Below are 15425 nucleotides of genomic sequence, written 5' to 3' on the forward strand. Positions count from 1 at the left end.
ATATACACACTTTGTTGGGCTTGTGCTGCACAAATACTCATGCATACGGAGTCAATATAAACTGGCACGTAATCGATTTGAGTGAAAAGTCATATAAATCTGCCATTCCCCCCTTACCCCATAAACAAAAGGGAAAAGGAAAATTTAAAAACCCAGACCTATGGCAATGGGTCAGATCTCTACCATATTCTCATTCAAAGGAGGGAGGTAGAAGAGGAGAGTAAAACCCAGCTTGGGATAAATGATTCCCAAGGCCTCTCAGCTATACTTATGTAGCTGGCTCTCATTATACATAAGATACTCAGCACACGGGACCAAGTTAACAAACAAATAGAGAACAAAAAGAAGAGAGAGAGATTCTTATACTTCCACATCTGGAAAGAAATCTACCCTGTGGATTGACATGTTAAGGTGAACTAGGTAAACAGGCAGTAGTATATCAATGGGCTACTGTATTCTAACAAACGTGTATTGTTAGTTATTGTTTTTCTTTTCAAATATGAATTTCTTTTAGGAGGTTTACTTCAAAAGGGTGACACGATCTGTTTCTTCTCCCACCTCCCCCGCCCTCCACTATAGATGATACTTCCGTAAAAGTTCAGATTGCCACGGATGTTTTCGCTCAGGGAACCTCTCTGGAATTTTGATCTTTAGGAAATCCTGGATGCATTTCTCCAGCTCTTCCTCAATTGACAGCTTTTCCTTAACAGGTTTTTTTTTGCTGCTCATGTTCGACTCCCTGGAGCCTGAAGTCAGAGTCCGGAGCAGGTCACTTTTCCGTCGCATCTCTGACTGCTGGATCAGTTGGACGGGGCCCTTCTTGATGGGACGGTCCAGAGTCTGGATGTTGGTCTGGCGTGTCACAGGCCCACAGATGACTGTCTCCTGGGGAGAGCTGGCCTCGGACTGGCTGTCGCAGCTGGAGGTGGAGAGGTCATTGCAAGAGGTGCCACTCTCTCCTTCCTTGTCACCCTTGCCATTCTTGCAGCAGCAATCACAGTGCGAGGATGACCACCTAGATGGCTCACCTGCAAGGAAGCACAGGACCCAAGGGATGAATGCCAGGCAGCTCAGTGTGGAGTAACAACACAGCATGTGAACACACACACGCACACGAGCATCCACAACCATGTCTTTAGAAGAAATGGGATGGCACACGGAGTGGGCTGCAACAGGAGTACCCAGCAGCCAAGTTCATCGAGCGAAGCAAGTTAATGATGGCATGCTGCATGACAAGAAATACAGTATAATGCTTCAGCCCGTGGGCATCGGAGTCAGAGAGTTACTCAGCTATACCATCACTAATCTTGCTACGTTGGCATATCCCTTAAATTCTCAAAGCTTCAGTTTCCTTATCTGTGAGATGAGGATAATAATTTCCCCACTTCCAAGAGTTGTAGGGTGGATTTAGACAAGGCAAGTGAAATTCTTAATGCAATGTGTGGCATGCAGTAAGCGCTCAATAAATGCTAGCTGATTTTACTGGGGCTGATGTTAAACCCTAATCCAATGCCCCATGTTATTGCAGTCAGGTAAATAGGGGGAGTCTAGAAGAGTGGAATGACAGCTACCAGTCAGGGAGGGCTTACTTTGTGCTGGCCCCCACGTAAGCTCTGTGCACGCATCAATTCACCGGGTCCTCATGATAATTCGAAGAAATCAGTAGCTCCACTCCCAGTTTCCATACAAGGAAACTAAGACCCTGGGAATTTAAGAAACTTGTCGTAGTTTGCACTATCTGTAAATGGCAGGGCTGGGATTTGAATACAGGTCTCCCAAATACTATAACCAAGGCTGTCTGTAAAATTCCTGCTTCTCTTTCAAAACAATTTTCAAGGTTTCATTCCTCTCTGAAGTCCTTGTTTAGCTATCCTCAGAAGTAGTTGTTAAGTTTTTCCTCTGAGTTATGGTCTACTTTTGTAAATGCATCTATTAGTGCACATATCATATTTTGTTATAGTTCTTTTCCACCTTAGGCATCTCAGCTACTATACCATGAGCACCCTGAGGTGGACAAGGTAAAATGTTCCTTGTTGTCATCCCAGAAAATAGCTCAAGTCACAGTGTAGAAATTCATTAAAATACTATCCTAATAATAACATTTAAATACCTGGATCCAGCCATACCTGAAGCTAGACCTGTCAATGAGCTTTCACTTATATGACCCACTACAATATATTTAAGCCAGTGTGAATTCCTCTCTCCCTATTTCCCTAAGTCTTGATTCATAGCATTGCGTTGAGCTATTTGGAGGCAGAGCCATTTTTCAGATACTCAGTTGGTGGCTCCCTAAACTAGGAAATCCACAATTATGGCACAAAGCATTTCCTAAACATAAGTCACTGCTCCCAGCCTTCCACCCTCTGAACAGCCACAGTCTTCTTGGAGTCATGAGCTTAATATTGTTTACTGATATGTTATACATTGGGTATTTCATATAGTTCATTGCACTTAAGCCATAAAAAAAAGGGAAATCAATCCCCTTTATGATGCTAATATTGAGGACAAGGATAATGTGGTATGTTTATACGTTTTAAAGGAGATTTGTTTTGATTTGCACTATATCTTATACTCATAAATAATAAGTCACATGATAATAAGATCTCACTTTATTGTCATTTCTAATGTGGTCAAAGTAGAGGAACCCTAGAATGGAAACTATTAGGAAAGTTATATCCTGCCGTCTTTTACAATGCCTGTCCTCTACATAGCTAAATGATTTAAATATTTATAGCAATTTATACATTTTTCCCCTGAGATAAAAAAAAAAAAGTCCCTGTAAAGCACAATTCCAAATGTCTCTCTCGTGTATACCTGCTCTTTTGAACCACTTTTTACAATGTGACTGAGTATTCATGTACTTATATACCCATTAAATGAAATGCAACAATCCCATTAGCTAAAAGGAATCACCACAGCAGTAATGTCCTAGTTATCTCAGGCTATTACAAATAAATCTCTTCCGTGCAACAGAGAAACTGTTCAACATGTGCCAGCTGGTAACAGAAAATATCAGCAATAGGAAATGGTTTCTGTCCGCCAGCCCAGACTCTGAGGTGAACGTTTTTTCTCCTTCAGAAGGCAGACTTTGCCTCTGCCTCTCCAAACCTGACCATCCCTATACTAATATGACTCGATGGAAAAATGGCTCCAGCTAATTGGGTCAAGGAAAAGTAATCACCTCAACCCAGAGTTGATCTAGTTTGATTTTTTTTTTTTTGAGAAAAGTTCAGAAACTGAACTTAGCCTTAAAAAAAAGAAAGAAGAGGAATAGGAGAAAGGAGAAAAGAAGGAGATGTGCTGGAGTACTCCTATTACCTTAAAACAAGATGACAAAATATTTTGGCCATAAAACCTGCTGTACCGGTAGAAATACAAACCTGTGTTTCTCTGCCCAACAGCTACCTTCCCATGAAAGTCATTCCATTCAGTGGACTTGGAGGGAAACCTGAGGCTTTTCTAAAAGGCATTTTAACAACGCAAACACCATCATGTGAGGGAGTCCTGTGTATTCATGTGGAAAACTGCACGCAGCCCTCCAAGACCTGTCCAAGCCAAGAACCTGGCACAGATGCATTATTTCCTCCCTGGACTGCCAGGATGATCACAGATTTAAATCTCAGCTTGGATCCACCAGCTTCTAGGCAAACAGAAGCATTACTTTCCACTTATTCTAGGTGCTATCACTATTAAAGGGAAATTAAACAAATTAATTTTAGTGGAGCTTGTTATACTACCACGTTTCAATATTTTATGAGCACATCTGAATGTTTTACTATTTTGGAAAGATAATTCAAAAGATGGCTCCTGAAGTCTACATATTAGGTTGAAATCAAGGAAGAATATGGGCTTAACACCATCTAGCTGGAGGTGCTTCGTGAAGAGTCATTATGAAATTTGAAAAATAATCAAACGTGAGAAGAGAACCACGCTGTTTCTTTTTTGGAAGTACTGTCTGGCTGATCACCTCCTTCCCAAGAATTTAACCACAGCAGAGAGAGGTTATAAACCAGAACACAGAAAACCCTTTCGCCCTTGCAGTCCCACTGACATGTACTCACCTGTTCTGGAAAGTGTAAATGCATCTATGAAAGGTATGTTCTGTAACTGTAGGTATTCTAGAATCCCCACAATTACAGCAAAATATGATCTCCTAAATACCTTGGTACTTCAGATTGCAACATACTTTTGCTCTCAATTTGCTGAGGTTTCAATGCTGGCTGGAGAAAATAAGTTACAATTGATTAGTCAGATATAGGGAGAAAGCCATTTCATTCCCAGAAAAGTCTGATTTATTGATATTAAAAAAGCAAAACCTCTACTGCCTTTTGAGGGGTGTATTAATTAGTTTCTGGTCAAAGAGCCTAATAGCTCTTCCTTATTTTTAAATAAACCATTGCTGAATTTGTTGGATTTCATTTTTGCTGCCTGGCACATAATAGAGGTTTGATAAATGTTTGACGAGTAAATGAATGAGCCAGACACATGTGTTGGATTATATCAAGTTGATAATGTAGCAGACAGATGTCAGGCTCCAGAGTCAGGCCCTGAAATATGTCAGCTTGGATTACTTTACCTCTCTGAGCCTCAGTTTCCTTATCTGAAAAATAAGGCTAGCAATAGTATCTTCCTCATAAGGGTTTTAGGAAAATTAAATGAGATAGTTAATGAAGGTAAAGATGTTTCATGGTTTGTGGCACCCAATACGCATTTCAATCAGTGTACACGTTCCACATTTGTTCTACCAGAAGCCAGACACTGATCTACATAAACAAATATGTTAGATATGATGATTATGTTTCCACTAACATGCTATAAAACCAATTCTTAGGTCTGGCTGGAGCATCATGTTGGGAAGAACACTGATGCTATAATTGCACTTGTCAGGAAAATGTACACTGAGCATTTCATAATGTCTGACTCTATTTGGGAGTGGAGAGGAACATAGTATATGACCAGGGGATCATTTTGGAAGGAAGGTCCCTTCAAAGTGCGGTGCTTAGAATTTCACAAATGGATGAGTCTTCCAGGATAAAAATTTACTTTAGGACGTATCAAATAAATTTAAACCCAGAGCCCAGGGAAATTTGTAGTTTGGATTAAATGGTGAGGGGCAGGAAACTCAATAGCCTCAAGTCCTTAAACACTGAATCTTCCAACATTTTACAACTCGGAAAAATTGAGGACCAGTCAAGAAAATTATATGATTAGACTCGGTCCCTTTCCACTGTAGCCCTAAGTCCTTACTGTCAAAGAAGGAATAAAAGAGGAAAGACAACAGAATCTTTCTCCCCTATGAAAAATTCAAACTGAACTGAGTGAAGCATGACTCAGAAAACTCACAAAGTGCTTATGCATTTTTAAAAGAGGCAGCTCTGCAATCTACCCACACTTCAAATTCTCCACCTGCTAATGGCTGTGAGCACAAGGCACATCATTTACAGCAACAGCTGGGAAAACTGCTTTCCCCTGTCTTCTCTGTCAGTGATGTAGGAACCTGCCATTCTGGGAGCTAGGTGGTCAGATTTAATTTATCAAGGCTGCTGAAACACTTTCTCAGTGTCCCAGTTGAAACGTCAATAATGCCTAAATTGATGTTTTTATAATTCTGCTAACCTTGGAAAAGATATTGCATAGTGGAGATTGGGAATAAGCAGACTGTGCAAGCATCTGAGAAAAATACATCTTCCAGCTTGACAATCATCATTTCTTGCTTGTGGTTGACCTTTTCCACTCAGGGACATTTGGCCTTGAAGGGACCCAGCTGGGGATCCTCATTAAGACATGGCAAGTTTGGGCAAGAGCAGACAGTTAAACCACCCATGCATCTGCCAGGGCCAGTCAGGAAAACAGACGTTCCACCTGTTATCTGAACAGGGAGAATTTAATATAAGGAATTGGTTAAACAGATGTTGGAGGAATCAAAGATAGTGACTGCAAGAGGCAGATACCACCCTTAGGGCTGGGGAGACAAAGAAAAGAGAGGGGGTTACTAGAACGTAGATGCTGGCAAAAGGCATCCAATGGGAGGTGAGACCCAGGCATGTGAGGAGGGCACCATGCCTGCTGGTCCTGGTATCTCTGAAGAAGCCTGGCTCTGGGGATTACAGAAAAAAAAAAAAAAAAAAAAAGAGAGAGAACCGGAACCAACTGCTTCTGGGGTAAATAAAAGCTGAGTTGATTCTGATGAGCAGGAAGCAAATGAGTCCTTCTTCTCCCCCTGTTATTACGGTCTTCCTCTAGCGCCCCCTACAGACAGAGTCTAACAGGAAGCCAGCTTGGCCAATGAAAAGCGTGGTTAGCTGAATCCCAGCCTCAGCATCAGACAGCACAGTAGAGAGGGGTGGGTTTGAAGCCGAGAGACAACAGCTTAATAACAGCACACAGACCCCGCCAGGGATGCAACAGAAAAGAAAGACACAGCTCTCGACCTGCTGCACCATGAGTGCAAATGGAGGAGTTAGGGAATGGAAGTAAAAACCATCATCTCGGGCTTCCCTGGTGGTGCAGTGGTTAAGAATCCGCCTGCCGATGCAGGGGACACAGGTTTGAGTCCTGGTCTGGGAGGATCCCACATGCTGTGGAGCAACTGGGCCCGTGAGCCACAACTACTGAGCCTGTGTGTCTGGAGCCTGTGCTCTGCAACGAGAGGCTGCAACAGAGAGGCCCACGCACCACGATGAAGAGTGGCCCCCACTCACTGCAACTGGAGAAAGCCCTCGCACAGAAACGAAGACCCAACACAGCCATAAATAAATAAATAAATAAATAAATTTTATTAAAAAATCATCTCAGTTCAGTTGCTGCCCAGCTGCCCTTTCTTATACCTTATTAAGTGTTTTGCATCTGATCATCCCTCTACCAGCAACTTATTCTTCTGATTTTCACTTGTTCAGCACTTTTTTGTCCATCCTTTTCTCAAAGTGCCTTACCTATTCATCCCCCAACCCAATTTAAGCCAGTCCTGACTTCCAACCTGTTTCTATCACACCACCACAATGTGTAACTATGGATGTGTTTCTAGGTTGGTTTAATGTCCGTTTTCCTGTGTTAAAGCCTGGGTTTGTTCTCTTCTGAATTCTAATGCACACTCCAGGGCACATAAACACTAGGCTATCAGGGCAGCAGGAAATATCTGCATGAAAATGAACGGGAGAGGAAATGGATGATGTGTACAGAAAGTAATTTTTGGTTTAGGGTGTTTGTGAGAGGCAGTAAACCTTCCTCCAAAAGAAAAAAAAAAGATAGAAAACCTGACCTGAAAAATGGAAAATATTTAGGCATATCACTAGACATTTATATGCATGTGACAAAAACATAAAACATGCTGATCAACAGAGATAATGGCAAAATCCATCCAGAACTGAATAACTGTATATACAGATGTTCTAATGGATCATCACTCATAATTATTTATTAATATCCAAAAAGTCCCAAAGGCATTATACAACTTCAGTAAAAATTAACTTTCTTAACCACTCAACTATGGTCTCTAGTCACATAATTTTCCACTTTGGTGATGCTCAGACACCCTCCTAGCTCAGGCTTTTCACCTGTGAGGTGTCTCTCTAAATAAAGCAATGCAATGATGTGTATAAGGCTGTAATTCTGAACTTTAACTTTCTGGCCTACTGCCTTGCTCTTTCAAGTGCTCCTTGAAGACACATTTATTTCACATCCAGGGCCTTTTGTCCTTCTCTTGCTTTCCTCCTCTTTATTGTATTTCCTCCTTTTAAGTCTCAGCATTTTTCAGCTAAGATCATACTGAATTACTCCTGTCCCCAAAGTCCTATTTGCCTATTTCATAGGGAGTTCTGTGGCCCATCTCATCTCTCTTCCCACCCAGTCTTCTTCATCCTGGCCACTTGTTTTTATATTTTTCTTCACCAATTTTCATAAACTTGAACAAGTCCCCCAAATAATAAGTTCTGCTACAGGAAGATCAGCTCAGTGCTTTGTGACCGACTGGAGGGGTGGGATAGGGAGGGTGGGAGGGAGGGAGATGCAAGAGGGAAGGGATATGGGAACAGATGTATATGTATAACTGATTCACTTTGTTATAAAGCAGAAACTAATAAAGAAAAAAGAAATAAGTTCTGCTACAACTCCTCTCAATCAATATCTCAGAGTATTTTATCTCTTAGAATGAAATGTATATGAAATTATTACAGGGTTTGCATGTCCCCCTTTTCCAGTAAAACCACCCTTCTTTTCCTTTAGGGAACTGCCTCTTCCCTATCACATCCTGAAAGGGCTGTCAACCATGGTGCCACGTCTGGCCATAAGGGGAGGACACATGGACCAAATGTGAACTTCCCATCTCCCAACTGTAGTGGGTGATTCAGGCACGGTCAAGTGAGCCAAGCTGGGTGAATTGGAGTCGCCACTGTGACTGTTCTACTCGAACTCATGGGTAGTATCTGCCTTATGATGTGGGCTGTACCAAACCAGGAGGATGTGAGTTCACTGGCTATTTTCCTTACCAGTTCGAGAGAATATTCATGCATGAAGGAGCCAAACAGGACAGGCAAAGCTGAGAAATAGTCAAGAGCCAGAGCCCTACATCTAGTGGTATCACAAGTTGACCCCGTTCCCAGCCTTATAATTTTACAAGCCAAGAAATTCTCTGTTGGCTTAATCTAGTGAAAGGTAATTTTGTGCTACTTACAATAAAAGTCTTGAACACTATATCAAATTCATATTAACACCTTTAATTTCTGTCTAGTTTACCTCTGTCATCTTCTGAACACTTGTACAATTCTAGCACTAATATTGGCCAGTGCTTTAGGGCACAAGTACTATTAGTTTTCTAAGCTACTTTGTTGGTGACTTGTTTCTTTTCTGGAATTAAAGCCTCTTTGCTACACTAGTCCCAACAAATTTGATGAACACTCTCAAGAGACATACTAAGGCAATACTGCCACCTGTTGTACATAGTTATTCCAACAATAAATAAGACAATAGCTGTACCTCCAAAACCAGAAACTTAGCATAATAATAGATATCATTTATTGAGGACTCCTATGTACCTAGCATTGTGCTTAGCACTTTACATAATCTAATCTTCATAGTAACTCTACAGGTGGATTGTTACTCTCTTTCCTTTTTATGGAAGACAAAACTGTAGCTCAAAGTGGTTAATTATCTGACCCAAAGTTACAGAGTTTACATGTGGCAGATTAAGAACCCTGATCTTAGACTTCCACCCCCAGAACTGTAAGACATAAATTTCTGGTTTTGATAAGAAAAAAAAAAAGAATTCAAGTCTAGGTCTCTTTTAACACAAAGCCTCTGCTCTTTTTGGTGGACATATTATTCAATATCACGAGAATTTTCTACTAGAGATATTTAAAAATACTAATAGGCCAAAAGGGTTAAAGTGTGGACTTTAAGACATGATAGTCCCAGTGGTAACTTTTCCATCCCTTTGGTAACTTTTCAAAGTAACCAAATGATCGAACAACTTGAAAATCTGGGTTTTCAAAGGTTTTATAAATATCATTATTTTTATATAAGAAATCTCAGCTCCCTTCCCCAAGTTCACTGGCAAGAACTGAAAATGACTAAATGAAGGATGAAGAGCTCTGGTACGTTCCTGATGTGTGGGGTATGTCACGCCCCTCCACCAGTCTTCTGCTCTACCCAGGCTGCCCTGATAGCAATCAACAGTGTTTGAAGTATGCATTTAATTAGCACAGGAAAAAAAGCCCTTTGCCATTTAAGTAAGATTTAATATTTGCTAATACTGTTTAATGAATTTTCAACCACCAACCAATATATGATACCTCCTCAAAGTGGGGAAAATCAAAACACAATAATATATGGCTTATTGGTAAATGCAAACATAAATTTCTATTGATTCTCCTGGTAAAAGAAAAAATAGCCAAATTAACCCAGAGCAGTTGTCCAAGAGCCAGAGTACCCTGGGAAGTTTTTGAGAATCACAGATAAAATAACTGTCTCAGAACACTTACAAGTCATAAACTGCTTTGAAGTCGGAGTTAACCAGAAAACTTCAGATGGTGAGAAAGCCATGAGAGAGCCAATCAGGATGTAGTGCAGAACTCACTGTAGACAGAATCACAGAGTGTGAGACCTGGAAGGGACCTTAGAGGCCACTGAGCACCCTTGTTTTACAATGAGGAGAGAGAAAGGGTCCTAACAATAGTGTCAAAGCTCAGTTCCAGGTCTGGAGCCTGTCTGGGACCTTGCCAGGGACAGAGCTCGAGGGTGTAGAGCCATGTAGGCAAAATCAGACCCAAGTGGAGAGGTTTGCGTATCTGAAGAGTCTATCCCCTGGGGAAAAAAAGCTCTCATTATTGAGTACAGTGAAGATAAACACAGGGCAGAGCAATTTGGAGAAAGCAGATTCCTCTAATATGACCACATGCCTAATGGAGAGAGACAGACAGAAAGTCAGACAGACACTAAGTGATGATAACACTGACCTACGCTTGCACCTACCCTATGCCGTACACAGTGCCCAACACTTTACCTGTATCATCTCATTGAATCTTCAAAACCAGTGACAAGAGGTAAATAATTACAGTGACAAATTTCCACCTCCTTGGGGGAAAGAGGAGGTGCATGGGGACCAAACTTCCCCAGGCGCTAGGGAGGCTAACGTTTCATCATAGAGATTTACTCAGAATCAGCATCTAAAAGGCCTGCTTTTTTTTTTTTTTTGGTGGTACGTGGGCCTCTCACAGTTGTGGCCTCTCCCGTCAGCGGAGCACAGGCTCCGGACGCACAGGCTCAGCGGCCATGGCTCACAGGCCCAGCCGCTCCGCGGCATGTGGGATCTTCCCGGACTGGGGCACGAACCTGTGTCCCCTGCATTGGCAGGCGGACTCTCAACCACTGCACTACCAGGGAAGTCCCCAAGGCCTTCTTTTAAACTGCACACACCCTTGATGGAAGACTAAGTCTGACAGCTCCGTGTGAATGAGTTTATCACAATGCTTGGACCTGACAGAGGAAGCCTGGGAACTCACATTAGTAACTCCTGGCAAATGACATTAATGAATTATGAGCTCCGACCACATGTCAGAGGTGGTCTAAGTGCTTTACAAATATTTTTATTTTATTCTAGCAACAACACTAAGGCAGAGTTTCTCAACCTTGGTACTACTGATGTTTGGGCTGAATAATTCTTTGTTGCGAGGGCCGTCCTGTGCATTGTAGGTTGTGAAGCAGCATCCCTGGTTTCTCCCCTCTAGTTGTCAGCAGCACCTCTGCCACTCAGGCACGACAACTACAATCACCTTTAGTTGAGAACCACTGCTCTGTGGTTAATATGATTCCCATTTCATTAATGAGGAAACCGAATTTCATAATTGTTGACTCATTTGCCCGAGTCACAAAGCTAATAAAAGATGACACCAGGATTTGATATTTGGTAGATCTGACTCCAAGACCAACTCCTGTTCCGTCAGTATATTGTGATGCTTCAGTGAAATGATATTTTTTTGAAAGGAGCTTATTGGGCAGAGACCTAACCATTCCATTCACTATAAGTTCCAAAAGAAGGCCAATGAAAGGAAATGAAGGAAATGGAGTTGCCCTTTCACTTTTCATAAAATGAAAAGAGCACCTTATTCTCACCAGGCTGTCTTCAGATGATAACAGAAAAGAAAGATTTACAGAATTTAGCAGCTCCAACTGAACATGGATCTCTGCCAATTGGCCACTGATTAATTACTCTTCTTTTAATTAGGATTTCAAAATGGGACAAAGATGGCTTTAATCTAGGATTTTCCCATATAGCCAGAGCCTATATTCCTATCATGTAATAATAATAGACAACATTAAATTGAGTGTTTACTACATGCCAGGTGCTATTCTGCACTTTCCCTGCAGAATCTCATTTGAGATTTACAACATCCTCATGAAGTAAGCTCTATTGTCATTCACATTTTACAGAAGAGTGAACTGAGGCACACAGAGGTTAAGCAACTAAAAGGCTTTAAGAGACGAGCTGTGATGCAGACTCAGGCAGTCTGATCCCACAATTTCCATAACGAGGCAGGTAGTAAAGCCTAGTGGTTCAGAAACTGGGCTTTGGCGTCAAAGAAACAGGAATAGGCCACAACTCTGCTGGTGACTAGCAGTTTTTGTCATCTGAAAATGTTGGAAATAACAATACTGCTCCAGTAGGAGGGTGAGAATTAGTCTCTAACATGATAACAGTGCCTAGAATATATTCAATACACATTGAATAATTTTTTTAAAAAGATAATTACTTTGATACCCAAATTGACAATGTTCATATCAATCACAGTTGTAAAATATTTAAAGGGTAGTTTCAATAAAGATACTTTACAGGTAATCTCCTGTTTTTCTGCTTTTCTTTCAATAGACAGTCTACCCACAGCCCATCTTCATATTACCTAAACAACATCTCTACTTTCTACTCTCATGGGCTATTTACCAAAGAATTGATTCCATTCGCATAATTTATAATATTTAGGAAAGCACTGCTGATGAACAGAATGATTAATAGAGAAGTTTTCCTCCTCTTGGCTCTGGAGCAAAGACTGCCATACATGACCAGCATGTCATGTCTTGTTGCTTAAGGGCAACAAGAATTCCTAAAAGAGGGGGTAAATTATGTACTGTAATGATAGTTCACTATTACTCCTTTATATATGATTTGCCTTTTTTGTTAAATCACATTAATTACAAACAAATGCACAACTTCATAAGATTGCCCAACTCACCCTTCTTATAGGGAGAAATATCTTTCATTGTGGATCCCACCATTACTTTTATGGTTAATTCACTTAAAACAGATATTCAAGTGGTTTGAGAGATGTATCCAATAAGCAATGAATGCAATGGAGTGCTATCAACATAAATTAGCACTAATGATTTCCAGACCAAAGGGGATGGAAAATAAGATCACTGTGATAACCACGGGGAAGTTAGATGGTGAGATTCTTGAATACTACATTGCTTGGCCCCTGGTTATTAAATATATTATTCCCTTTGCATTAATAATTAGACCCTTAGTAACACACTCGATTGTTAACATTTGGAAAATACTGTAGATAGGAAAAAGCTTTTAAAAAAGATAACCAAAAGAGTGGTATAAGAAAAAGGTCCAATTTCATTCTCCTGCAAGTGGTTATAAAGTTTTCTCAACACCATTTATTGAAGAAACTATCCTTTCCCCATTGTGTGTGTGGTTTTTTTTTTTTGGCTCCCTTGTCAAATTAGTTGACCATATGTATGAGGGTTCATTTTTGGGCTCTTGATTCTGCTGCATCGGTCTGTGTCTATTTTTATGCAAGTGCCATACTGTCATACTGTTTTGATTACTATCACTTTTTAATATAATTTGAGTTCAGGGACTGTGATGTCTTGACGCCTCCAGCTTTGTTTATTTATTTATTAAACCAGGATTGCTTTGGTTATTCAGGGTCTTTTGTGGTTCTGTATAAATTTTATGATTTTTTTTCTATTTCTGTGAAAAATGCCATTGGGATTTTGATAGAGGCTGCATTAAATCAAAATGGATTAAAGTACTAAGCATAGGATCTGAAACCGTAAATCTCCTAGAAGAAAACATAGGGTAAAAGTTCCTTGACAACTGGTCTTATCAATGACTTTTTTGGGTTGTGTAACCAAAAGCACAAACAACAAAAGCAAAAAAGTAAGTGGGACTACATCAAACTAAAAAGACTTTTTACAGCAAAACAACCAACCAACAAAATTAAACGGCAATCTACAGAATGGGAGAAAATATTTGAAAATCATGTATCTGATAAGGGGTTAATATGCAAAAAAATATTTAAAAACTCATATAACTTAACAGGTAAAACAAACAAACAAACAAAATAAACAACAACCAAACACTCTGAATTTAAAATGGGCAGAGGAACTGAATAGACATTTTTTTCCCCAAAGAAGACATACAAATGGTCAACAGATATATGAAAAGGTGCCAGGAAAAGGAAGAGACTAAGGGCAGAAGGGAGTGGGATGAAGATAATTAGTTAAATTTGAGAATTCTTATAGGCCTGCAGAAATTCCAAATTGATAAATCTTGCTCTCTCCCCACATCAACACTATTTCAAATTTCCTTTTTCCATGCTTCTCCTCTAATTCTATACAGTAATTCTATGTGACATACATGCAACCATATAGTTACATGGGGTGGTATGGTACAAAAGAAAAAAACTTACCTTAGCAAAGGAATATAGGCTATCTTTGATTTTTTCATAAAAATAATTTATTTTACTCTTCATGCTAATCTTGTCTTTCATTAAATTGTAAGTTCCTGGAAAGTAAGTTCCCATTTGAAAGAGTTCCTGGCTGAAAATTATGCTTGCTCCATTTTGACAAAGATTTGAGAAGAGTCATGACTTAACAGGCGAGAAGAAATGAAAAAACCTAGTATTTGTATAACACTTGATAGATTATAGAACCATTTCCATTTTTTATACCTCATTTGATCCTCACATTTATTCACTCAGCACTCAACTAATATTTGACTGCACTCTTAGGCAATGGGTACACAGCTGGTCACTGGTATTTTACACTCTAGTAAGGAAGATAAACACTAAACAAGTAAAAGATAAAATTTCAGGTAGTGATGAGGGCTTTGAAGAAAATAAAACAGGATAATATGATGGAGTGAGTTGGGTGAGAGAGTTGTAATCAACAGATAGAATGGTCAGATGGCATCTCTAGAGAAGTTGATGTTTGAGCGGGAACCTATTGTCCAAAAGAAGCCAGTCTGTGAAGATCATGTAGAAGTCATTATAAGCAAAAGAAACATCAGATGCAAAGGTCCTGAAGTAGGAATAAGAAAGAATATGTAAGGAACAGAAAGAAGACATGCATGGCTTGAATATGGTGAGAGAGGAAGAATTGCAGAAAACGAGGTTGAAGAGAGAGACAGTGGCCAAAATGTAAAGAACTACAAAGGCTACACTCAGGAGTTATGTAGGGCAATGAGAAGGATGGTTTAAACAGAGTAATTACATGATCTAATTTATCTTTGTTACAAGCTTACTCATGCTGCTCTCTAGAGAAGAGATTATAGGTGAGTAATGGAGGTAGGAAAGCCAGTTAGGATGTTATTACAGAGTCCAGACAAGACTCATGGGGGTGACTTCTAGGAACGGAGATGGAGAGCAGGGACTCTATGAGACAGATGTCCTTATTCCTGTCTTACAGATGAGGAAAATGAGGCTCAGAAAGCAAAGGATTTGTCTAGGTTGGGTATTAGAGTGGAGAATTTTTCTGTTTATAAGTCCAGTTCTTACCCCATTATTCCATGGTTGTATCAATGGTTAAGGCACCCCAATATACAGATTATTCAAATCTTCAATAATCAATCAGTTTTTGATAGATGTCTCCAGCTTTATCCTGTACATCAGAACACTTACTTGGTTAGTCCTTCTGCTGATCTGCACCTG

The 15425-nt window shown here is 40.1% G+C and overlaps 1 protein-coding gene across 1 annotated transcript in view; it reads right to left on the minus strand.

Moving 5' to 3' along the window:
- Positions 1–573: 573 nt before the first annotated feature.
- KCTD16 (potassium channel tetramerization domain containing 16) overlaps positions 574–15425 on the minus strand; it is a gene marked incomplete at both ends in the record, with an annotated part of 288776 nt that continues 273924 nt past the window's right edge. Inside the window, one exon of the mRNA XM_079703098.1 lies at positions 574–1028. Coding sequence (XP_079559224.1) covers positions 574–1028 — 455 coding nt within the window. The remainder of the gene's footprint in view (positions 1029–15425) is intronic.

The sequence above is a fragment of the Hyperoodon ampullatus genome (assembly GCF_949752795.1).
Source record: "Hyperoodon ampullatus genome assembly, chromosome: 4".
Taxonomy (NCBI): Eukaryota; Metazoa; Chordata; class Mammalia; order Artiodactyla; family Ziphiidae; genus Hyperoodon; species Hyperoodon ampullatus.